Source organism: Chelon labrosus (assembly GCF_963514085.1).
Source record: "Chelon labrosus genome assembly, chromosome: 7".
Classification (NCBI taxonomy): Eukaryota; Metazoa; Chordata; class Actinopteri; order Mugiliformes; family Mugilidae; genus Chelon; species Chelon labrosus.
The window spans coordinates 9,079,316-9,106,628 of NC_140343.1; the positions used below are offsets into that span (position 1 = coordinate 9,079,316).

Here is a 27,313-nt window from a genome sequence, read left to right on the forward strand (position 1 = left end):
ATCACCTGCCAGAATTCGTCACAACATAAAATTTGCAAGATACGCAAGACATTTTCTTCTTTGGGACACATTTGTGGTCATTGGCTAAAACCTAAAGTGGGAAACACATCCTCCCGCCCTGACTTCCATGCATGAGAACTTTGACTCTTGTGGTTTTTATTTAGCTGTTGTATGAGGTTTCAGCAAATTGCTTAAATTTTGCAAGCCTTTCTGGAACTAAATGTGTCCCACCTTAAAAGTGATATTATACCATGTTATGAAATGGTGGGAGACCACATGTCACAACAGCAAAATCAATGCTTCAACAACCCAAAATCAATCCAATAAAGTTAAAGTTCAGCGTGCAAAACAATGGCAATGAGCACCTCCACAAAACCCACAGTTTGAAACAAATTGTATTTTAATTTGTATTCAGCTTGCCGTTAATTTAATTAAAGGGGTGCAAGAGATAAAACCTGAGGATGCATTTCCTTAGAGAGTTTAGAGCAGCAGGCTTCCACATTTATAGACAAGGTGCAGGTGATGGTTAAAAGCCTGAGTTCTCACCTTTTTGTTGTATAAAACAAAAAAGCAAAATGTGAGTACCCTTTGAGAGTTGCATTTCTTTTTTACACCCCTTTAAATCGATATGATTAACACATTAGGACGGCCTCAGACTGTTGCTGTGGCTGAGGCCGCACATTAACCTACCAGTAAAAAGGACATCTCCCCCATCCAGCGTCGCGTTCTCGTCAGTCATTTCCACGATGTTCAGATTCAGATCCTTCAGAGCCCCTTTCATAACCTCCGTCTGGAATAGATACAGGGACACACACAGACTTCAATCATCTGTGAACATTAAACAAAGGGATAAAGCAGCTGAGCCTTTGAATATCTCCAGAAATATTACGATGTGCTCCAGTTCTAATACTGTAAACAAGATGATGGAAATAATATTGGGGACCTTTGCTGGATTTCTCAAAGGCACAGTATTTACGAGGACCCAGGTTCATGAGATTGACTGCAATGAAACAGAGACTTTTTTTTCCTCCGGCAGGTTGCAATGACATCATTTCAATGAGCCGTGAAATGATGTCATTTTGTAGGAAGTATGTTAAAACTTTTACAAGGCAGTGGCTGAGGAAAATAGGTTCGCCGAAGGACCAGAACAAACTCTGCGAATACCTCTTCCTGACTTCCTGTTCTGGGTCGTCTGCCTTTCGTATATTTATAGGAAGGAAGTGCAAGGATGACTGCCTCCCGGATAGCATTAGCATATATTATGAAATGCATCAGCCATAGGAAAAGTATGGGGAATCCACATTTCACCTGGATGTGAACTCAAACCTGGGGAAAGAGCAGGTCTGTTTTTGGCTGAACTTCGGATGGTCCGCTCTCCTGTCTGCCCGCCCAGTACGATTTTTTACTGTCCTGTTCTTTTGGGGTTCCCGCGGGAGTCGTTTCCGAGGCCAGTCATGTTAGCGTAAGCATCAGTGTTTCCACGAGCCCTATCTCACTATGACCTCAGTCTGCTCACTGTGCCTCTTGGCGAACATAACGCTTCTGCTTCTCCTCATCTGCAGAAGGCTGAAACATGAGGTCATCCAGGTAGACTGCAGTCCACTTCCAACAGAGTGGAGGCCTGCAGACGGACGCACGAGCTTTCCTCTCACCAGCACCAACACACAGATGAGGCATAACATTATGACCACTGAGGGGTGAAGTAAATAACATTGACCATCTTGTGACAATACAATGTTCTGCTGGGAAACCTTTGGACCTGGCATTCATTCATGTGGAGGTTACTTAGACATGTAGCACCCATCTAGACCAGACCAGGCACCCAAACCCCATAACAATGACACTCCTTGATGGCGTCAGATGCAGCCTGACACAGGGACACACACAAAAACGCTTTAGGAACAACTCAAAAAAACATGAAGAACAGCACAAGGTGCTGACCTGGCCTCCAAATTCCCTAGATCCCAAACTGATCAAGTATCTGTGGGATAATCCACAGAGGCCCCTCCCCTCAACCCATAGGACCAATAGGGCCCCCACTAACAACATCCTGTTGCCAGACACCCCAGGACACCCTCAGAAGACCCATGTCCATTTTCTGATGAGTCAAAACTGTTTTGGAGGCACAAGGGAGACCTAGACAATGTTAGGAAGGTGGTCATAATGTTACGCCTGATCATGTGTACATACACAGTCGGACTTGCAGTAGTACAGGCTATTACTTTCCACATTAGTTAATGTTTATGACTATATCTTGAACTGGCCTTGTGACCCAGTTGCTCACAACCAGCATGGCATACTTTCAATCAGTGACTTTCCACAAGTAGGACGATGGAATCCCGCAGAAAAATCTAACTTTCCTCCTCCATGTTTCATCTTCACTGCAGGCATTCTGCTCGTCTTTCTGGTTGAGTTACTCAGGAGGAACACAGCGTACTACCAAGAAACCGGGCTCACAGATGCATTAGTGGTTTCTTAAAAGCTTTGACAGCAACAGCGTGCTGCATAGGTAACAGTTAATCCTGCCCGTTTTTTCTTTGTGCGTCGCCAAGCCGCTCTCTGCTTTTCATTTAGCTAGGTTCGTAGATATGTTTTGTGGGAATTAAAAGGTTGAGTCAGGTTCGGAGGAACGATCCAGATGGATGAGAGGGACCTTTTGATGTTTATTCAAGTCACGTGTTGGGTTGACTCTGCGTGTCACGGCAGCGGGATTGAAGCTGGTCCCAGCAAAGCGGTTCCTGCGCCATCACTGATTCATCATTTACGATGAAACTTCAGACAAATGATTCAGTTCAGACGTTTGTAAAAAAAAAAAAATACTGTGCGTATGTCTCTCTCTCTCTCCAAGTCAGTGATTCCAGATCTGTACAACAGAGCTGAAGAGTTTTACCGACTGAGCCTCACACGTCAGCCAGTATTTCCACTTTATTCCTCCTTAACTTGTCTCGGGCACACTGGAGCCTTCAGTATCACATTGGTCATCTTCCTAGGAACCTGCTAGACGGTATGAGGCAGCCCTTTACCTCAGCACTCCGGCATTTCCTCTGACATGACAGGAGGCGATGTGACCCAAAGGGCGCTCAGGCTTCGTCAGCCACCACATGAAACGTAATGGCCCCTAGACAGCAGTGTGGTGGCTGCATGTGGCATCATTCAAGTCTTTACACCTACACTCACTCATATGTCGCAGCTCAAATTTAGTACAAACAACATTCATGTCGAAAATAATACCATGCAGTGTAGTGCAGTGCAGAACGTGTGAACTGTAATCAAACACAAGCTGTTTAATGCCTTAAAGCTGAATATTACTGTGGTAATATTTAGTCCCATATGGCTTGATTCCACTCAGGCTCATCTGTCAAGTCGAGAGTTTGGCTGATTTCTCTGGATGTCGACTTGCTCAGATTATTGGCTGCGGATCAGCTTCACTTAGCAGCACTCTGGACTAGCTTTGGGGCTCTGGCACAAAGCGGACAGGTAAGTCTGGGATAGATTTAAGGCACTACTTTTGGGCTAATTTCTGGGGATATCTTGTGTAGAAGGAATTAGTCCAATTTACTGGACTAACCTGAGGTTAAGAGGCATTAAAAGACTGCCAGGCAACGAAGGCGGACCGTGACATCGTCTCAAGTAACCTGTGTCTGGGCAAATAAGTTGCACTTCCACACATCGCAATGACTACAGCCAGATGGCACCTACGTTCTGCACCTGCGTCAAAGGAAATAACTCTGCATAACAGCAGGTGCTAATAGTCTGTGTTCGCCAAGCAAAAGAGGAAACTGGAAGGGCTACTGTTAGCTGGGAGGCTAGGAAGAGCTACAAACCTACAAATCAAGCCTGCTCCTAGAAGGCCACGCACACACTGGACAATCACCACACAAACTGTAACATCTGTAATATCTGTGCTATAACTACGTTTGTTCCCATGTGCAATATACACTGATCATCCATAACATTAAAACCATGTAACTTAGTTACTTACAGCACAAGGTGTTGCCAAATTCACTAGATCCCAAACTGATCAAGTATCTTTGGGATACACTGGAACAAGCCTGATTCACAGAGGCCCCTAACATCAACCCATAGGACCCAAAGGCTCCCACTAATACCACAGGATGCCCTCAGAAGGTGCATGTCCATTCTCTGATGAGTCACAGCTGTTTTGGATGCACAAAGGAGTCCTACACAATATTAGGAAGGTGGGCATAATGTTATGCCTGACCGGTGTACATACGTTTGATATCTGCTATCTGGACCTGAGTCCCAAATAATCCAACAGGGATCCAGTCTCTGTAGCGTCACTCGGGCAGAAAAATAACATTTCGTCACATCTCAAATGATGCCCCCATTGTGTAAATGAATCCTGGGGCTATTGGAGCAAAGGCTTGTTATTCATATGAGAAGAAAGGCCAAAATCAGATGCACCTGTTCAGCTGCAGCGTCTCTATAGGGTGTGGTGCTTAAACTCTTCTCGCTTGGCAGCAGAAGGCCTCACACGAGTCAAGAAAACCTTCCTCCCACCTTCCACCTGTCTACATTTTCCATGCCGTTTAAAACATCCCTATGTTGCAACGGATACATTCAGGGTAAATAACCCATATACAGTTCCTGCCGGTTGTCACACATCAACTTTAAAGAGAAATTTGAGTTTTGTTCCGACTGGCCCCTCTTGTTTAAATCAGTTTGCAACTTTTCTTTAACCCACAAGATCATCACTTGTTTTTGACTGCGGCCAAGTACAGCAAAGTCCCAAGAGAATGGCATTTCAGAAATGTCAAAACTTAAATCACACGTCTAAACCTCTAATGTGTGATGAATATTCTTTGCTCCTGTCACAGCTAAATTATGCACAGCCACCTCACACGGGCGAGCTTCAACGTTAAAGCAGAGTGTAATGAATGAGATTTAATTCTCTGTTGTTCTTCAGCCAGCTTCACCTGTATCAGTCTAATTAAAGGAAAGGCAGCTTAAAGGTTTTGCTATGGGCCGCCTTAAAGAGCTGGTGGAGCTGTAATTATGACTGACAAAGCTGCTGCATAGTTGGAAAAATTAGCATACCGCTGCAGGTCCCACAACTCCCACAGATATACTGCCAATTAGACCGGATTCAGTTTGAAGTTAATGTTTTATTCCTCTGTTGACGTTTATTATTGCATAAGTTGGCATGCAGCAGATGTCTTTTTCTGCAGTAATTAGGCATCTTTAGAATAAAAAAAAACAACTCTGTGTGTTTGCTTTCCTGCTGAGACGCAGGCTGCACATGCATGGCAAACAGCGAGACCAACTGGGTTCAAAGGTTTAAAAACCTCCCATTACTAATCCCCTCAGGCTCACACTTTCACGTGTTATATCTTGTTCTATCCATACAAAAAGTGTAAAGTATAACAGCGACATGTTTTGGTGTTAGACAAAGTGCTATGCCAAGATATTGCTCGGTGCATAACCCTGTGTACGGCCGCGAGTAAAGGGAATTTAATGCGGAGATTAATGAGCCATGGAGCTGATGATAGGTGTTTTTCATTACCTTTGGACCGAGCCAGGTTAGGGGTTTCCCCTGCTTCTTCTAAGGTATTCTAGCATAAAGGCTGGTGGCGGTAGATTCATATTTACAGTACATCTCAAATAACCCTTGGCAAACAAAATGTCAAACTATTTCTTTCACGTTAAAACCACCATTTGATGATTTTTTATTTTTTTTTAAACATAATACCTCTCATTGAGTATCTCTGACTCTCCTCTCTGGGTCGTTCTCCTCATCCTCACATCCTCCTTCACTCTTTCTTTATCTCTCACATTCCCTCTATTCTCTCCAGACCCTCGTGGCAGGGTCAAGAATGCTCCTACAGCGACTTCTCATGCAGAGTGGCCTATTATCTCTCACGGTAAGGGACATCTAATACCCGACCCTGCCTAGGTGCCAACTCACTTTGCCAGTCCCTGTTCTCCTCCCCTCCCTCCAACCCTCCTATGCTCCTGTTTTTCTCCCCCCCCCCCCCGAGTGCTTGGCCAGGCGACATGCTGTTAGCCAGCACCCTGCTTTGAATGAAAAAGGCCTTTTAAAATTCATTAGAGGCTGAAGGCTCCGAGGGCCAGTCGGTCTGCCTGCCACATTCCTGCCGTTCCAGCACAGGACAAGGGAGATGGAGCAGAGAGAACGGCCTTTTATTTGGGGCTTTTTTATGGACCAATTCTCCCTTCTCTCGCCCCCGGTACCCGTGGATATCGCATTCTGCTAAAAAGGACCATCAGCCTGATAGAGCACGGTGCATTTGGGAAGGGAATAGAGTACGCAACAATAGCATTCCTGAGGGTCATCCTAGCCTCCATACACCAGGCAACAGAGTCCCACGCTCCAGTATAATGGGGATACAGCATTCCTCCGAGCCTCACACACAAGGAGGTTGACCTCTTTGAACGACAGTTATCTGCCATTGTTTGTCACTTTATAAAGTACGTGGCACAAAATGCCAAAGAGTTCGAGGTTTTAAATGATCGGTTCTCCTGGCTCGGATGAATTCATCAAGTTTTAGAGGTTCATTTAAACAGGCTATAAATTTAATTCAATTTTATTTATAACAATCCAAATTGTCTCAAGAAAGCTTTACAGAGCCAAGGGCCTGAATGCTCAGGAGCAAGCACTAAGGCAACAGTGGCAACAGAAAAACTCCCTTTTAACGGGAGGAAACTTTGAGGAGAACCCAGCTCATAATGTGCAAAGGGGCAACAATACTTCGATGTGCATTGATTTCTTTTTGGCTACGTGAACAACAAAGAAAGCTGTAAATACTACACTGACATTATCAATGTATATAGTTTGACATGACAAACAGAATTTTTTGTGTGTGTGTTTGTGTAAATTGTGTTTCTGGGGACTTGATGGACAAACTCTCCGACAGCATTGATAAACTTCTTGAGTGGTTTTGAAGCACAGATGTATTCTTTACAGTTTGTCACCAGTTTTTGGTTCTTAACATGTTTATATCTGCTGTAAAACTGGACATTTTAACATGGAGGTCTATGGGGATTGCACACTTAAGGCTCATTTAAGATACTGCGGGACATAGACACCGTAACCTACACCGGTGTGAGCCATTTATACTTGTGCGGTCATCAGTCTGGCTCGTTCTGTAAAAACACCACCCAAACGCTAGTCGGCACTGTGTCTTTTTTGCCAGTCGGGTTCACTTTTGTTTCAACTTCCTGCTTCACTTTAAACAATGGCAACAGAAACTGTTTCTACCTCCGAATCGCCTTGGTTAACCTTTCCTCGATGTGTTCCATCTTTATTGACCCAAAACAATCAATTCGAAAATTGCGGAGATGGAGAAGCAGCCGGAAATAGTGGAAGTGGAAACACGCTACTACGAAGCGGACCAATCACAGCTCTTGTAGTCTGTGTCACCACGACATGTAGTTACATTTTTGGGGAGGTACACATCAGGGTACAGCATTAGGGTCTGGGATGTTGCCGTAGCTATGATGTCAAATTGAAGCCTAAACCACCTGTTATGGAGACAGCCTTAACCACTTTTGCCTTTGCCTAATGTTTCAAACTTGTAGACTGAAGTTTGATTTAAGCCCAATTTTCTTCTACTGAAACGCTTTATTTGTTTCCACAGTCTACTGCAAGAAATATGTAGCTCTTGAGTAGGCACGTGATCCACTGAAAAGCTGGAAGTTTGGTTGATAAGACTTGGAAGTAGAACCAAAACCAAAACAATAAGCTTAAAGACACTAAAGTGTTGCAGATGTATACAGTGTGATGCACTTTGCACGATATAATGCCTACTGCAGCTTTAAGGCTGCCTAAAAAGACTTCATTAAAATGTAATAAACAAGCCGTCAAATGTCTCTGGTTCAAAGCACAAAGAAAAAAAAAAAGTTTAGTGCGATGGACACACAGTTTGAGCCTTGTGCGTCATTAGCTAAAGCTTTGGCTGGACATCCGGGACACAGATGATGATCGCAACAGATAGCAGAGGCCCAATACGGAGAAAAGTTCAAAGACCAGCGGAGTACAAAATGGGAATAATGACTGCATTTCAGGGCAATCGACTGAGCGGAATTTGAAATGAACGCGCAGATCTCATTAGCTATGCGACAACTAACCGGATAAGGCTATCTAACCCCTTTCAGGTATTAAGTCTCTGACGTCAAATAAGAAAACACAAAGATGGTTCCCTTTGTTTGCTGAGGGGAGCGAGTCCGATTAAATGGCTCAATTATAGGTTTGTCAAAAGCCAGCCACGTGCGGTGCTTCACGCTGAGTGTTCCTTCAGAACGAGCAGTTGAAGATTTGAATAAATGGCTGCCAGAAGCTGTAATAAGGTTCTGACAAGGCATTCATATACCTCTGACACCCTTTTTCACTCACAGACACAAACTAAACACACAGAGGAAATATTGAAGCAAAAAAGTTGTGATATTGAGAATCAGCACTTACTGATCTTTCCCCAGTTTCTCTTGTAGGAACAGTAACTAGAAAGGACACACAAAGCACTCATACATGAGTCACACAGGTGGTTGCATACATGGAAAAAGGCCCCAGTCTGATACTGCGATGGTGGTCAAATGGCACATTCCTGAAGGCAGCTAACGCCGAGGGTTAGCACTGTCGCAGCCTGTAACGGCCGTATGAAATGACAACAAGTCATTTAGTAGCAGCCAAGAGAAAACAAACCCTCCATGGCCTGTCCCTGCGCTATCCAAACAAATCCTTGGTGTATGTTTGAACATACCTGTGGTTAACCAAGCCATGACATTCCCCCTCTTTCGCAATCCCCCCCACATCAGCTTTAGGATTACATAAATGTTGAGAAGTAGGTCAATGTGAAGGCGTGCACAGTTAACAGTAGCAGATCTGGAGACCCGCGCACCACATCAACCACAAGGATCTGGCAGGGTGCCTCCGTAAAAGAGCTGCTTCAGCCAAACCTACCGAGCTGTTAGACTGCTTTCACTTGGGGCTCCCAGGATATCAGGGCTCCGAGGAGGAAAATGCCACACTGTAGTCCCATATGGACACATTTACAGCTATCTGAGTGGTTGGAGATAGCAGCAAGGCCAGTAGGATGTGAATAATTTGACAAAAAAAACGGTGAGGGAAAGTGCGTCTGGTTGTTCAATGGGGCGACTTCGGCTTTCTAAGGCATATGGTTTGTGTGAAAATAATTACAGCTCAGATGGTTGAGAAAGGCTGCCGTACTCCTCGTATAATTACACGTAAAAGGTGGGATGACAGCCCGGGTAGAGACTCATTAAACGGAAATAAAGACAGCTTGGTAATTTGTTTTATGTGAAGGTCGTAGAGGCTATTCCTCATCTACTCTGTTTATTATTTTTCAGACAGAAAACTGAAATTTGAAAGAGATTACCAAAATGACATTCTATTATGTTCATTATCTCCATTTGGCTTCTCATTGATGATTCAAAACTATCCTCCAAGAAACAGAAAAAGTATCTTATATTTCTAGAAACCAAAAGACATTATACAAACAATCCATCTGTCTACCCGTATCAGACTGAAGATTCAAGGATCTTTTCTCAACGGCAATTTTTAAAGCTGAAGCTTGAATTAGGAGGTCAACTTGATTTTGATATCAGATTTCTTTGGGTGCCCTTGGCCTTTTGTTCTTTTGTGTACTGGCGTCACTTTGATTTCTTTTCCTGTGGACTGGTTCTCTAAGCTGAACCACCAATCAGAATGATCTATGTGAGTGATTTTACATGTTAAATCGGACGAAAAGCCGGCCACAGGGGTCCGACTAATACCGGACCATAGACTGTATAAATATGGGTGGCGGAACTGCTCCTCAAAAGTGAAGATGATGACTGGCTGCAGTATAGGTCATAAGCTCCACCTTCTCAGTGTTAATGGATGAGGCTTTGGCCATTGCAAGGAAGTGGCGACACGTTGTCCATATTTATACAGTCTATGTAACGGATGCACCAGAAAATCTAGGGCCATCAGTCCAGCCCAACAGTCCAACACCATAAAACTGCCACCATCAGCGTGGTGTGTCCCAGCCCTTAAGGAGGAACTTCACACATATTCTTCTCACTAATTTTGAATCTGCATATAGTGTATGACAAGATTTTAAAATAATAGTCCAATGCACGCAGTACACGATGCACCGAATGCACCAACCTGTGATGTCACAGGGAAAAAGACTTAAAGCGGAACTACAGTTTTTTACAACCTGGACCTTATTTCTGGGATATAATACGATCGTTTACTCACCCATATAACATTGGTGTCGTTTTCACTCCATCGGAAGATATTTAGCTCCAGCGGAGCGCCGCATATACCCATACAGTGGGAGTGATTGGGGCACCGAAACGCAGCCTCTAAATAACGCATTATCTGCGTATTTTGTTATAATACGCTAGTGCTATTCCCCGTTGAGTCCGGAGTGACCTGTTATCTATTCCTGGATGTGCAGCGGTTTGTTGTTCTTTGGCCAGCTGTTCCTCTCTCTGTCTCCGCATCGTCCTTTCAACTAGCTCCTCAACCGTATACTCTGGCTCAAAACGGTAAGGACGTCCATCATAAACAAAGTCGTCGTCCACAACCTCAGAATCGGACTTAAAATGACACCAAAGTTATATGGGTGAGTAAACGATCGTATTTTATGCCAGAAATAAGGTCCAGGCTGTAAAAACGGTAGTTCCCCTTTAAAAGAAAACAGTTTGTGGTACCACTTTCTGTTAGTCTATTGACTTTCAATCCTACACAACAGGAAGAGGTGATCATTCCAACTAAGAAACATGTTTGTTATCAATCATGCCACAACATTTACAGATTGAGAGGTGAAGTGTGAACTGGGGGATAAACTGAGCCAAGACTCCTGTAGTGCGATTGCTTCTTAAGATGATCACACACTCCTTTAAGATTTTTTTCTGAGTTACTGTTGAATACTGAAAGCACAGATATTCCTAGAAATGATGAGATAAGTAGCACCTCTGTAGAATCACTTTTGGATGAGACTCATGATAACCCTTGAGATTATACGATATCAGGAAACAAAGCCAAGGACATTTCAAGTCGGAACAGAATCAGAAGAATAACAAGTCTGTCAAATATGTGGTTTAAAAGAGAAGTAAACGCTGAAAAGAAATGTCGCAAAACTTCCCCAACAACTGTGGATGGACTCAATTAACATTTTGTACTGTGGCACCAAGCCGCTTACAGTGTATGTTCATCGAGACGGACACTGAAGCAGAGCTGAGCACTGTGAAAATAAACAGAAATATGAGTCTGTTTGACAAGTCCAGTGTCTGTCCCAGAGAAAATAAAGTGCTCGCTGCAATCAGCAAGGCTGCAAAGAATGTGTACGCTGCCTACCTCTCACTGTGACGGCTCCACAAATACAGGAGAGCTGCAGGCTAGGAACTGTTGGAAAGCAGAGGGACGGAGGTGGTGAATGGACGTAAGCATCCACCGTGGGGAAAAACAGAAGGGGCTTCAGTAAATACATCTCCACTTGGCTCCGACTCCTCCATGTTTATTGGGTTTGACCCCCACAGATTGGACCTCTATGCCAAAACAAGGGGAAAAGCCAATAAACTCACCTACCTCGTGTTTAAATACATTTCACCCTCTCCAGGCTACACTGGTCTGATAACAGAACACTATACATAAAAAATCACAACACCTCGTAATCATGAAGCTACCACAGGAGGGGGAGATTTATCACACATCGCGTTCACAACTAAAAGCAACAATTCAATATGCTGATATCAGCATACTGTTTTTTTTAGAAGAAACGATCTCATAATTTCTGCAACTACTGCTGCTGCGCTGGGTGGTTGGACGTCAGCAGTGACTGTTTGTACTCGGGACGAACAGCATGCATGCCCTCCAGGTCACTCTGCTCTATACCACCAACAAGCAACGCCCATAAACCTCTTTTTACGACCGAGATTTCCTGCGCTGAATGACATCAATTGGAAAAAAGTGAAATATTCCAAACGTAACCTAAGCACCACAAGTGCTAGCTCATTGAGCGGGGCTATAAAGCTCCCATGCTTTTCTCTGACAAACCGTGATTTACTCTTAAGCGTTTACTTCGTATAATAAGTCGTGAAAATATTTCAAATTTACAGCGAGCACAGGTAACACTGAGAGCTGAAAACATACTGAGAAAATAAGCTGTACGGCCTTTTTCTTTTCCTTTTTTTTCCTCAAGGGAAACCCGAGTGGGAAACCCAACTCGCCGTCACCTTTCGCCTACCTGGGCTGACAGACATGGGACCACCCACATCTACAGAAAAGGGTGGGAGTCCAAGGTGAGCAGACTGTGTCAATCACATGCTACAGTACAGCTATAAAATGTGTGCACAGAGGGGCGTATAGGATTACAGTACCTAAAGGAAAATCTGAGAGACTTTGCATGGTTTAACACATTCAATCGCCAAACCTTCAGAAGCATATCACAGCTAATGCTGAAGACTATGAAAACATGTACAGTGTTTTATTTCTTACTATTTATGTCATCTATTGATTTCCTTTCATTTCTTAACATGAAAATAAATGAACATAAAGGGACAGAATCTAAGCATGGTTGTGTAATCCATCGCACCCACATCAAATCTGCTTTTGTTTTTGTGCAAGTCGTATAATCACTATGAGGTAATGAGCCTTTTTCAGTTAAATCATACTGTACAGTTATGGCTGAAGGGCAAAGGATTTATGGATAGGATGCAAAAAAGAAAATCTAAAACTGTATAAATGCTCAGCAAAATGTAGCATATACAAGATTAGTAGTTTATGGATGAATTTGCTCAATTAATACAAGTAGGGTTCTCAATTCCATTGTATTTACTTTATTTAAAAGGAAGTAGTTGCTTTGAAAGATGCTGCTGTGTTCATTAATTTATATGGAGAGCAAAGGGTGCACATCTCTGGATAAACACAGCTAGTTCAGCATTTTTTTTTTTCTTTTAATATGTTGTAATATTGAATCCCACAAACAAAATTCTTTTTGGGATTAGAGTGGCATCAGAGGATGCACAAACAAAACCATAAAAATAGGTCCTCTCCTTCCTGTAACTATTTAAAGGAGTAGTATACTTATTTTTGGCTGCAGGAACTGATTACACTTCTCAGAACTACATTTTTCAGCTCCTAGTTAGGGGCACATTCTTTCACAGCACAAGTGGACTAAGTGATGTTGGATTTAATGTCCAAGCCTTATCAAGCTTACTGCATATGCCATGTTGTAACACGAAAAAAATTGGCGTTGCTATAACAACCTACTGCACGAACACAAAATAGAGATATAACACAAGAAATAGCGAAAAAACAAGATGCTAAATAGAAAGGCATAAATAACTCCACCACCACAACCCATTAAGGAGCAAAAACTTGCAAGCACAGTGGTGTGGTTCTTTAACCAGCCGCGGGCTGGTGTGGGCAGCCTGAACTTTCTGAAAGCTGCTGTTTAACATTCAAATCAGACAGTCGTGAATGACATTCGGAAACAGTGAGCTGAATTATTATGGTAATGCGCTCCACTAGACATCTGCATGGGAGGTTTTGTGGAAGTACATATGGTTGAGGACCAAAAGCTGAATGGAAACTGGAATTCACTGGAATGCCTGACAACTGTCACCAGGAGTCGTTTCCCATAACCTGTCAGGCTTTCCGAGAGCTGCGGTTAACCGACGCTTATTACCCTTACAGAATCAAAACTTGGCATGCGTCTCACGTGTCCCAAAGATGATTCAATTGGGATGATTTGAGAAGGAATCCCCGTTGTGTTTGTTTTTGTTCCACAGGCTGAGGCCCCTGGAAAGCCAAAGTAAAAATACCCAAAGCTCCCACATATTTAAGCTGTTTCAACATTTGTGAGGCCCAAGGTGTGCCACAGAACGGAATGTCCAACAAAACACACCCTGCGAAGGGTTCGTCTGGATTTATGTGGCTCGGAGCCTGACCTACCATGGCCTTTTCCAGCGGAGGAGAAATATGTCTCGTGCTGAGCTACAGGAATGGTCAGGAACAGAGTCTGAAAGCTTGGGTGAGTCACGTTAAGATTTCTTGTTAAAGGCTTCCCTCTCCTTCTCTCTTCCCTCCCACGCAGGGAGTTCTCTTAGGGTATGGTGCAGGCTTGCTGAGAGAGAGAGAGGAAGCCCCAGCTAAGAGGTCAGGAAAGCCACATAAGTGAGGAGGGAGGACGAGGAGAGTCAGTGAATTTGAACCACGCTGCATATGAGGGCTATGAGTAACAAGTGCTATCCCTTTAAAACCCCTCCCACCATGTGCTCTGATGCATTTTTGTTCACGCTATTGATTAATACTTGCCAGAAAAACATCAGCATTTGGATACGGGCTTAATAACCACAGGATCTGACCACTTCACGAAGCCACGCATACTGTCTCAATTGTGAGAGACGTGTTTTCATATCTGCATTCTTTTCATTGTTGAGGTGTTCCAGCGGTTGTTCCTCTCCGCTCTGTCCAGAATACTAAAAAGACTCTGGAAATACTGTGTCCTGCAGTAAGAAAACACCATCATACCACATGGTTACACCCACACTTTCCAAAGAATGCAGTGGATGTGATCCCAAAGGGGAAAGAAATACAGTTTGCCAGGCAAAGTATGGACTTACTGCCCATTATGAGGGATTTCCCAAAACAGACACGTGAAGCTTAGACGTATGGGAGGGGCTGGTATGGAAAAAGGAGGAAAAGGAGTATGTGTTTTAATCTTTAGAAGAAAAAAAAAATGTGATGGGCCAAAAGGTTTCCCATAAATGTTAATGAAGGGCTTTCCCAGAAAGATTTTTTTTTTCCCCCTTTCAGCATGAAACAAGAGGTCAGGTGCTAATGTTAACCAGATCTGCCTTTCAAGTATAACAGAAGAAAACCATGTGGAATTAGCCGTACTGCAGGGAGCAGTGAGCTAGCTAACGTTGCATGATGATGTGTTAAAAGAACTGAGCAGTCCTTTGCCACAGAGGCACGCAAATCTAAGAAAACCCATGGTGATTGAGTCATTTTCTTTCATTTTTAGAAACTGCTGCATTTGCAATGCAAACTCTGCAACGCCTTGTGTTCGTGTGCTGGTTTGTGGTTCATTAGCTTAATCTGCTCCTTGCGTAGCACACTGCACGGTAGCCAAGAGCTGCAGGTATATTTACTGTTCAAGGCTTGCTGATAGAAATCGGTCCATGACTGCTGAGTCAATTCTGATCCAGTTTTTGTCAACACTTACTTCAGAAGTTACTTTAGCAGCAGTTAAATCACAACACAGGTGCAGTTTCAGGGGACTGATAGTGTCTCTCTGCTGTCAAGAGAAAGGTGCAACAAGTGCCGCAGGCTAAGTCCAAACTATCGACTGAGCTGCAAGGAACTTGTTAGATAACCTCAACGTATCTGTACTCACACGTGTGATCCTGTATGGGAGTGAGCGGTTGCACAAGTTTGTAAAGTCAAAACTGTCAGGAGCACTTGAGCTGAACCCACAAGGGTCCTCTACGTAGCTTCAACAGTCATCAGCTGTCCTGCGTGAGCATCTTTAAGCACTTGGCTGTTATGCTCACTTTTTACAGTCTTTAATAGACTGATAATCTGACTTATCTTTGTTGTGAGACGCCAGGGATTACATTAAAAGCACCGAGCGTGACTTAATAGTTATGTAACTTAGATGTAGGATGTATCTTCCAGATAAGTGTCTAGAAAGTGAGAAACAGCAGAGACAACTCATAAAATATTTCTTTTTGATATGCCATTAAGACAAAAACCGTTTCACAGCTCTACTCTCAGTCAATAAACTAGGGAGAGATATAACAAGGAAAGTGAATATTTTCTGTCAGGACAGTTTTACAACAACTGATATTTTGCATCACTGATGCAAGTTTCCAACTGCACCATTAAACTTTTGGGGCCAAGGCAGTCTCCATTGGTCCAGCTTATTAAAACGTACTACTCATGATATCATAGAGGCTACAGCTGCTCAGAGATGACTAAGCTGATAAACTGCTGAATAAAAATGTCCAAGATTTAACTGATGGAAGACTTGATGTAGCACTTCTAAACTAAAAGTCATGCACAAAATATGCAACTTCATGGTTGATGGTGTACTTTGCTCTCTCATATCACACCTGCCTGCTAGACTGACAGTAACTTTAATATTTAGACCAGTTGATCCTCTGGGCAGTCATCTAGCTAACTAGCTTGAACTCAGTCACTGGCAGCCTCCATCGGGTTTCCTGTCAATGATAACAGTCTGCCAGCAGTCAGACTGACTAGCTATGTCTTTGAAGCTCCACATGTAACCCATGTGTGTGTCTAGGAGGGCCACAGCACAGCCCCTCCCCGCTCCCACCTCGCACTCCTGAGGCCTGGGCTCATGAGGCCACATAGCGCGCCTCTTACTCCGGGGCCTCCATGCAAAAACATCGCCCCTGCCGCAGTGAAATGAGACAGACTGTAATGGAAACGGCACACTTTCCAGACACTTGAGGGAATAGCAAGCATCTCCGCCTGAGCTCCCCTCGAAAAAACATACAGGGCTACCAGCCCCGAGCCCACCATCACCACCACCACCACCACCTGCCTCTCAGCTTGTCTGGACAATGCGACATCTCATCTTTCAGGAAATAACTGGGCAGGTTTCATAATGATTATAATACATTACAGATAATAAACCTTCCAGTCTGAGGACTTTTTAAACATAACAAAAACAGAGAAAGAAAACTAATTCAAACTAATTCGTCAATAGCATTTGGTCGGTATGTACCTGCAGAGTTTTGTGATGAAGGTTTAGCCGTGTGGCAATCTTTACTTTTTTACGGACATTCCACAGACTCACATTTCAGTGTTTTGTGCTGCGTACTGATCATCCTGTTCTCCAGATTATCCAACGATGTCTAGACGTCCCAAAAGGTAACAGGATACTTTAAATAAAGTGTAATAAAATCTTAAAATCATTTGTTCACCAAACACTTATAGACAAAAAAAAACAAAAAAACATGTATGAATCTACTCAGCAGGTTATGACACAACTTTAAACCTGACATTTCACTTTCTTTATACCTCTCCTTCAGTTGAACAACATTTAAACGTCAACGCCAACATGCAGAGGAACCAAACCTGGGCAGTGTCCGTCACACTTCAAACCACACTGACCTCCAAAAGCTCTGGTCGCTGTGTTGACCTAAATCTCTTGTGTAATTCATTGGGAGGACGTTTTTATATATTCTCCTTGGTGTTGCAGACTTGATATCAGCCTTTTGCACTGTATGGAGACTCAGAACCTCTTCATGGATGCTTCCTAGGTTCTATTTCATCATGCTTCCTGGTGGCCACCATACACCAATCAGGCATACAATTATGACCACCTTCCTAATGTTGTGTAGGTCTCCCTTGTGCCTCCAAAAAAGTTGCGACTCATCAGAAAATGGACATGGACCTTCTGAGGGTGTCCTGTGGTGTCTGGCAACAGAATGCTGTTAGTTGGCTCCTATGGGTTGAGGGTGAGGGGCCTCTTTAGATCGAGCTTGTTCCAGTGCATCCCACGGATACTTGATCATTTGGGGATCTAGTGAATTTGGAGGCCAGGTCAACACCTTGCGCTGTTCTTCATGTTTCTTGAGCTGTTCCTAAACAGTTTTTTGTGTGTGTCTCTTTGCATCAAGGAGTGTCATTGCTATGGGGTGGGGGTGCCTGGTCTGGTCTAGGTGGGTGGTACACGTCCACACAAATGCCAGGTCCAAAAGTTTCCCAGCAGAACACTGGATTGTCACAAGATGGTCAATGTTATTTACTTCATCTGTCAGTGGTCATAATGTTTTGCCTGATGGGTGCATTCGTAACTTCTGTACAATAATTGATTAATCCACAATGAAAACTATTAATTGTTGTATATAGCCTGGTACTGTTTGTACACAGAAAAACAAGGAGGGACTTGCGCTACGAAGGTGTTGTATAGAATTAGACCAAATTTCACCTTGGAGAAAATACATCTGAATGATGTGACAGGTATGGGGCATCCCTGACATAGAACCTGGTACTGATTCAGAGTGCACTGACAGACAGCATCTTGCTCTTGGTGTCAGGATACTGTAATAATCTTCACATCAGATTTAGAGCAACAATGTAAATGAAGCGGTGTTGAAGTGAGGTCCTGGCATCTGCTGTAGGTTGACTGCAGATTAGAGAAGCAGGTATAAGGCGAAGAAGCGTGTCACTCCCTCCTCCCCCCCTTTGCTTCATTTCACCGTTATAGAAGTGGATCGCATTTCCACCCCCCCTCCTTCCATCTGATAACGTATAGCGTCGTTCAGGAGCTCTTAAACCTCGCCATTCTTCACATTCTCAAGATTCTGGATGGTGTGACCTCATTGGGTGAGCGAAGTTGGTAGGAAAATAGCCCCCGGCCGAGCCTTTGCTTCAACATGGAAACTTAAGCTAGCGAAGAATGCGTGACTATGTGCAAACTTGACTGAGGCTGCACTTGTGAGAGAAAACAACATGTTTTGCAAGCGTGTTTTCACTGCAACGTGTAGCTCATTCATTTAAGTACGAGCGTGATTATGTCTCATTTCTTGCAAATACAAGTTGACGCCACAGCTTTCAGATTAAAGCTCCATTTGATCTGGATTCATTTCCCTTTTATATCCTGTCCACGGGCTAATATGACGTGTGGATAAGTACCAATAAAAATTACAGCTGTAATTCTGTTTGTCAATTAACTGGCAGGTCCTTCCTGTAAGTGAAACCTGTCTGGAGCAAGGTCTTTATATTTTAAAGTAGATTCTTTTCTTTTTTTTTTGTCAGGATACCTACCTGTCATTCTAAGTTTCTTTGATAACCTGTTTCAAATATTTTTATTGAGAAGCACACAGTGTATCAAATATACATGCGTATTGGTTTATGCAATGCTTCAATATTTTGTAATATAAGTAACAAAAGTGTCCCACGAATGAGAAAATAAATAAAAAACAATAAATGGGAGAAAAAAAAAAAAAAAAAAAATACAAAAACAAGTAAGTAAATACATTAATTGAAATAAATAAATAATAATAACTCCCTCCCTGACCCACCCCATCCCACCCACCCAGTACTACTCAGGTTGTTCTATATCTTGTTTCAAAAAAGAGATAATCGGTTGCCATATCCTTTTGAAGTCTTCCAACCGACCACTAATAGAGTAACGAATCCTTTCAAGGTGTAACGTATCAGTCAGCGCCGTTAACCATTCTTTAAAAGTAGGTGTCTCCATTTTCTTCCAGTGGAGGAGAACAAGTTTTTTCCCACAGAGGAGACCATAAGATAGAAGGTGGCGCTGCGTATAATGCAGGTTCCCAATGTTCCCTGAAGCCCCTAGTATAACCAAGAGTGGATCTGGTTGTAATGTAGTCTTGAAGACTTTTGAAAAAAATGAAAACACTGCTGTCCAGAAATGTTCTAGTTTGGGACATAATGCATAGCTGTGTAATAGACTTGCCTCTGCTTGGTTACATTTTTCACACATGGGTGATATTTCTGGGAATATTCTATGTAATTTTACTCTTGAATAATGCAGCCTATGCAGAATTTTAAACTGGATCAGACAGTGTCTAGCATTTAGGGAGCAAGTGTTGATATATCTCAGGCTTTCCTTCCATACATCCTCCGTTATCCCCATACCCAATTCTTTTTCCCAGCCTTCCTTTATATATTCTGTATTTAACTGGTCTAGCTCCTGAAATGAATCATATATAACTGAAACTACATTCCTCTCCGTTGTGCAGTCTTTGAGACACCTGTCTAGCTTGTCAGGGGTGGCATTTTCAAAATGGTCCAGATGTGTCCTCACAAAATGTCGGATTTGGAGATATCTAAAAAAATCACTGTTTGGCAGGCCATATTTCTCCTGTAGTTGTTGAAATGACGCAAATGAACCACTAATATACAGATCCCCCACACTGTGCAGTCCGAGTTCTTTCCATCTGTCAAAGCCTCCATTTATAATGGAAGGAGTGAATGATGGATTTGCTGATATTGGGAGTGTGAAGGATAGTTTCCTAAGTTTGAGTTGTTTTGATATTTGTCTCCAGATTTGAATTGTGCTGTGTAACACTGGGTTATAGCTATAGTATGATTTTTTAAGATGAATGGGAGACATCACAATAGCACCAATGGAATAGGGAAAGCAATCCTCTCGCTCTATATCCAGCCAGCTGGCGAGCACAGCTGTCTCATCTAGCCAATATGAGATGCATCGGATATTTGCTGCCCAATAGTATTTGACAAAATCCGGGAGGGCCAGCCCACCATTTCTTTTACTTTTGCACAAATGCCCTTTTCTGATCCTATGTGTTTTGTAGTTCCAAATAAATGAAAGAATCATAGAATCTATTTTTTTAAAGTAGGTTTTACTAAGGAAGATGGGCAAGTTTTGAAAGAGGTACAGTAACTGAGGGAGACAGACCATTTTGACTGCGTTCACTCTACCTATCAAGGAAATAGGGAGGGTTTTCCAGAACTCCAGTTTGTTTTTAAACTTATTTAATATAGCCATATAGTTAGCGTCAAATAGTTTATTATATTTCTTTGTGATCTCTAACCCCAAATAAGTGAATTTCTCCTGTGCCAGTCTGAATGGGGTTTGTTCTAGTGCACCAGGGTCACTGCATCGCACTGGCATCAGTTCACTTTTTGTCCAGTTCACTCTGTATCCAGAAAAAGAGCTAAATAAATTAATCGTCTCTAATAAAACAGGCATTGACGTCTTTGGCTCCGTAATAAAGGTCAAAATGTCGTCCGCATAAAGCGATATTTTATTTGTGGTGTAATCTGTGTCATAACCATGAATCTCTTTGTTTGTACGAATGGTCGCCGCTAATGGCTCCAGTGCTAATGCAAACAACAAGGGGCTAAGAGGGCACCCCTGTCTAGTGCCTCTATATAGATTGATTGAGTCTGACATTGTCTGATTAGTGAGGACTCTGGCAGTAGGATTGGAGTAAAGTAATTTTATCCACGAGATAAATCCTGTTCCAAGTCCAAATCTTTCTAATACAGCATATAAATATGGGAATTCTACACAATCAAAAGCCTTTTCGGCATCCAAACTCAGAATGAAAAGATCTTCCTTTGGATGCCTGGGAGAATACAAAATATTAAGTAGTCGTCTAACATTATGAAATAAGTGCCTGCCTGGGATAAACCCGGTCTGATCTGGGTGTATCAGTTTGCTTATAAGAGGACTGAGTCTTGAAGCCAGAGTTTTAGCCAAGATTTTCAAGTCAGAATTCAGTAGTGACACTGGTCTATATGAGCCCACCTGTTCTAAGTCTTTCCCCTTCTTTGGGATAAGTGTTATTGTAGCCTCATTCAGTGTTGGTGGTAATTTGCCATCTTCCAAGGATTTTTTATACATCCTGATAAGAAATGGGGCTAATTTATTACTAAATTTTTTATAGAACTCGTTACATATCCCGTCTGGTCCTGGACTCTTTCCATTCTTCAGGGAACTAATTGTTTTCTTTATGTCTCCCTCTGTAATTTCCACTCCTAAGGAGTTCTGATCACTCTCTGACAATGTTGGTAGTTGACATGTATTTAGGAACTGTTTCATAGGCTCAGGGGCATGTGCTTGGGAGCTGTATAGAGCTTCATAATAATGGCGGAATGCGTTATTAATATCTTTGTGTGAAGTAACCGGGGTGCCAGTTCCTGAACTAATCTTATGAATAGCTCTATCACTTTCCCTTTTCCGCAATTGTCTTGCCAACAGCTTATGAGGTTTGTCCCCAAATTCAAAGAAAGTCTGCCTAGTAAAAGTAAATGCTTTAGAAATTTTTTCAGACAGAAGTGTATTGAGCTGATATTTGAGGACTGAGATTTTATTGTGTTTCTCTGCAGAGGGCTGGGCAGCATTTTCTGCATCTAGTTTTCGTATCTGCTCCTCTAAGTCTGTCTGTTTTTGATTGTTGCGTTTCTTTTGTGAGGACTGGTAAGAAATAATGCATCCTCTTAAATATGCTTTGAAAGATTCCCACAAAAGCACTGGGGAGATGTCATCTTTATCATTTGTTTCAAAAAATATTTCTATCTGAGTCCCCAAATATTCACAGAATTTTTTCCTTGTGAGCATCTGCGGATCAAGCCTCCAGGATCTAAAGTTCTTCCTCAGCTCAAGCAGCTTTAGTGAAACAGAAACCGGGCAATGATCTGAGATAATTATATTGTGATACTTAACATTATTTACCCCAGAAATAAGTTTGCTGTCTAACAGAAAAAAATCGATTCTTGAGTACACATTATGAGCTCGGGAATGAAACGAATACTCTCTACCGGTTGCATTTAAAATTCTCCACACATCTAACAAATTGGTATTTTTAATAAATGAATTCAGAAAACTAGAAGCATTGGATTGAGGTGATCGTGGTTTGATGATCTGTCTAGATAGAACAGATTGAAATCCCCACCGATAATGAGATTTGTACTTGAAATATCTGGGATCATACTAAAAGTCTTTCTGAAAAATTCTGGGTCATCCCAATTTGGTCCATACACATTCAATAACGTAATTGGTATGGAATGTATCTCTCCTGCGACCATAATGAATCTCCCATCTTTATCAGCTATGGTAGATTTATGCAAAAAGGGAACATTTTTACGGATTATTATGGCCGTTCCCCTTGCTTTGGCATTAAATTTGGAATGGTATACTTGGTGTATCCAACTGGCTCTAATTTTGTTGTGTGCTTCATTTTTCAGATGTGTCTCCTGTAGGAAAATCACATCCGCTTGGATCTGTCTCAAATGAGATAGTACCTTCCCTCGTTTTACCGGTTCATTAATTCCATTTACATTCCATGAGCAAAATGTTAGATTTCCTCCTGTTCTCATGTCTCCCCCTGCCATGTCAGTATGTGTAATCATGATGACACTTCTGTTCCATCTGTGATCCCTGACATGGCATCTCTATGTCTATGTATTTTGTTCTAAGTAGCACTTTTGCCCACCCTGCCCTTATCCCAATGCTCTCCGTAGAGAAAAACCCCAGCAAAAAGAAAAAACCTGTCTCCCAACAGGTCAACCTACAGTCAAAAACCTGGGAGTGAAACCCGGCCTCCTCCCAAGAGGACCGGTCTCCCCAACTCTTATCAAAAAAACTGTTCTTAATCATCATCCTAATCGTACAGTAACTGTGTAGCTCAGCAGTTATGTAAACAACAAAAAATCTGAATAAACAGTGTTTAGATTGAATCTAACTGGGAATATTCACGTTCAAATGATAAACAGAGAACCTTAGGACACAGTCATTAGATCCTCTCTTGATTTCACCCTCTAATCCGGGTTTAAATGTCCATATGAACATGAAAGGTTTTATGAACAAAACATGGAGTATGGAGAGGTTCTAACTTTTTTTTCCTCTCAGCAAGAGAGTTATGTCTCAGTCTATTAAACCAAAATGTAAAGGGAATCTCTTTTAACACACTATAATTGTGGCTTTAACTGTAAACAAAACGCCGGCAAATGCCGTGATTTCTGGTCACCTGTTGGAGTCCTACGATTCAGTTCATCTCAGGAAATGAGATTTACACATATCTGGACCGTTGCTGTAGTCTCACCATCGCCTCACTCTGATGACCCGAAATGGCGAGTTGCGTATTGGCGCGCTTCTTCTGGATCCGTGAAGAGCCTCTCTGACCCGTTGTGTGTCACCCGTAGCTTAGCAGGATACAGGAGTCCAAACTTGACCCCGGGTTTGTCGCGTAGTATCTTCCTGGCTGGGGTGAAGGCAGCTCGGCGTCTTGCGACTTCAGGTGGCAGGTCTCTGAAGATCAGTATCCGCTGGCCCCGGAACGTTAGATCTCTGGTGGACATCACCTTCTGCATTATATCCTCAAAAGCGTGGCAGTAATGCAGCCTTGCGATAAAGTGCCGGGGGGGTTCATCATTTCCAGGCCGTTTCCTCAGGGCTCGGTGGGCTCGGTCTATAACCGGTGCATCTGCGAGGTTTAACACTTCTTTTAACAGCTGAGCCACAAACTCTCTGGGCTTTTGACCATTTTCACTCCCCTCTTTAACTCCGGCCACTCTCAGATTTTGCCGCTTCGAGCGGCCTTCCAGGTCAAGGCATTTCTCTGTTAGCGCTTCAACTTGCCCCGAGAGTTTCTTAACTTTGTCTTCCAGCTCTTGTATCTTGTCTGAAGTGTCGTTAGCAGCATCGGCTAGCTCCTTCAGAGCTTGGTTTTGTGCGCCCATTTGGGTATTAAGCGCTGACAGGGCCGTGTCATTTTCTGTTCTCAGCGTAGCTATTTCCCCTCTCAAGGTGTACTTTACCTCGGAAATCTCCGCCTCGATCTTGTTGCAAATGTCCGACTTCACACGCGCTAGCTCTGTGTGGAGTGATGTTATGGCCTTTAGCACATCGCTGCTATCCGCCTGCTGGGCGCTCTCACCGGCTGCTTCATGCAGGCCCGTCTCCTCGTCCAAATCCTGCTTCGCATTATTTTTCCTTGGCATTTTCGACGTTCCCGTTCTCGTATCACGTTCTCAAACTGTTCCTGTGTAAATTTCCCAAAGTTTCGTTCGTATGGTTTTGTTGAAATGAAGTTTTAAACTTAAAATCTGCGAGAGCTACGGGAGAATGCTTCCTAATCGCTCATCGCTCAACCGGAACTCAGTTTCTTTGATAACCTAAGTGGAATTTAAAAAAATATTTCGTGAATTTGAGAGATTCAGCATTTTTAAAAAAAAATGAAAGCCGCCAGGACGACCTCCATAAATGCTCATCAAATGCACTACTGTATTGTGTGCTACAGGTGCTGCTCTTCTATTCAGAGATAATTTTTAGCCTGTATCCCTTTATATTCTTGAGAAATTGGCACCGTTAAAAGTAGGCTGAACTAGCCATTACCAGATCCTGTTTTCAGGGAACTGATGTACAGCTATCACTAAAAAGGATGCTTTAAAAGAGCATTTGAGCGTCAGACTTCACCCGTTTGATGCGACACGGAATCAATTAATTCAATGACAGCATCAGAAATATCACGTGCTACAGGTTCACGTGCCATCTGAGACCTAAAAGGAGAAGGATGGTGCAGGTGGATGCGTAAGATGAGGAGATAGAGGAGGATGAACAAGGGGTGGTGGCAGTTCTGACGGCAGAAAGCAATTATATGGCTCTCTGCTTTATAGAATTCGGTTGGAATACGGAGCAAAGCAATACATTAGTTTTGCCAATCAAGCTGAGTGTATGTCCCTTTGTGTGTGTGTGTGTGTGTGTGTGTGTGTATGCATATGGTGAGTGAGTTGCATGCCTCTCACTGGAGCACATAATTACTAGCTGGTGATAAAAAAGAGGAGAAGGGGGCATTGTGGGATAGCTGGGGCGTGAGTCGCTGCTTCTATCGGGGCTTATTGAATGAACGTCGGTGGACATGATTGACTACACAGCTGGGAGCGCAGGTATGCACCGACACACACACACAAACACAACACATGCACTTGCACATGACGGGCTGAAAAAAAACGGTGTACTTTGGTAAATAAATACAGAAATTTGCTGAGAAAACATGCACGCACCAAATGTCACGTCGCCTAAAATGTGCAGCACGAACCACAAATTTGAACTGAATGATGCTTATACTCATGACCAGGCTCTGAAAACATTCATTTAGGCAGGCTCTGCTGAATCATTTACCAAAAGTGAGGTGGAAAAAAATATATAAGCACGGACTCTGGCTTTTACGTAATGCCAGCAGCCAGTCAGTCAGAACCACAGGATGCATGCAGGGAAGCAGAGAAAACAAACACTGAAGGATGTCCTTTCTGCATACTTGATGCATTTCCCAGCCGCAAATACCAAAGTTAGCCTGGGACGCTGCAAAACAGATTCACTCTAAACCGACCTGCGATTTTACCTTATAAGGGTTTGAGCGCTTTGGGCCTTAGGTTGTGTGTATATGTGCATACGTGTCTGTCTGCGTGTAGGCGTGCTGAAGCAGCTAGGTTAAGTTCTGGGGGAGAATATTTCGCACAGCTGGTGAGTCTTTGTTATCATCTAGAGATGGTGTTTCTGGCAGCGTCAGCTGTGGTTTGGGAAAGCTTAAAGGAGATGAAGGAAAAAAAATATTCCACGGTTACCACTTGATCTAACATCGTTCCAGTCCGCCGATCCATGCCAGCAACACACACACACACACACACAGAGAACCTCCTGGTGGTAGGTCTGAAGTGGAACATTGTTGGAATTCTAGCAGCGTCCCATCCAAAGCCTCCTTTCCTCTGTAGTTCTTGAAGGTTCTGCACCATTAATGCTAATATATACTGTTGTCTGCTCCACCCCCGCTGCAGAAAAACTCTTTAGCACTCCACACATCCCAGGCAGTGAACCTCTCTGATCACTGCTCAGTTTGTACCATTAAAAGCGTGTCCTGTGGATTAGCAGGAACGCTGCTACCTGTAAGTTTAGGTTGAGTCTTTTTAAAAATGTGATATGAAATTCTCACTATACCTGTGAATATCAAAGCAGCTCTCAATTCTGACCAGAGACAATATGTATGTACAGAGCAAACTGACCAATCTATTGCTAGAGGAAAATTTTTTGATCATAAAACAAAAGCTACATCTTTCTTTAAGGCAGGATGTGTCATATCTGTGCTGCTGCAAAAGGAGGTGAAGGGAGGAAGTGATTCTCAGAACGTTAGATCTAATCACGGTGGTTCAGACACAGCTGCACGCCTGAAACCAGCCACAGATTAAGTCACTCAGACCCTTGAATAAACCCGACACATGAACACGCTACCTAAAGTGCCCTCATTATGGAAAACAAGCAGGGGCAAAGCACGTCGGAGTCCTGCCTTAAAGGGGCAAGGCTGCGAAAGTTCAACCTTGAGGGCACATGTAGCAGCTCCCGTAGACGGCACGCGCTCGCTCAGCCATGCATGCACATGAGCAGCAGCGAGGCAAGTGTCCGATCAACAGCTGCCGAGAAGCGCATACAAGTGTGCTGACTTCATGCCGGCGGTAAGAGCGATGCCTTACTTTGGAGTCACAGGTCACGGTCGGACATGATGACAAATACCTGTGTGAGCGCTGAACAAAGGCTGTTCATGTAGGGTCCCGTCTATGTTTAGCCCCCTGCTGCTGGACTGAAGTATCTCCATGAATGGCGTAAAGCACTTCACACACTTTTTGTGCCACCTCACCAGCAATGACACCAGGAGACAAAGTGACATGCTGTCTCTAGTTTCAAATGATTGGAGTGACAAAGAGGATTGGGGCAACAGCTGAAGAGAAACAGTGCACATTTATGCAAATGAGTAGTGACACGGTGTAGCATTAGACAGAAGAAGGACCAAAGTA

At 43.1% G+C, this 27,313-nt stretch overlaps 1 protein-coding gene across 3 annotated transcripts in view; it reads right to left on the bottom strand.

Moving 5' to 3' along the window:
- ddah1 (dimethylarginine dimethylaminohydrolase 1) overlaps nucleotides 1-27,313 on the bottom strand; it is a 92,137-nt gene that overhangs the window by 25,512 nt on the left and 39,312 nt on the right. For all 3 annotated transcript variants that reach the window (XR_014699161.1, XM_084548249.1, XM_084548248.1), the window contains one exon: nucleotides 691-790. Coding sequence is in view for 2 of the 3 variants with exons in the window: in XM_084548249.1 (XP_084404375.1) it covers nucleotides 691-790 (100 nt within the window). In the remaining variant the exon portion in view is untranslated. The remainder of the gene's footprint in view (nucleotides 1-690; nucleotides 791-27,313) is intronic.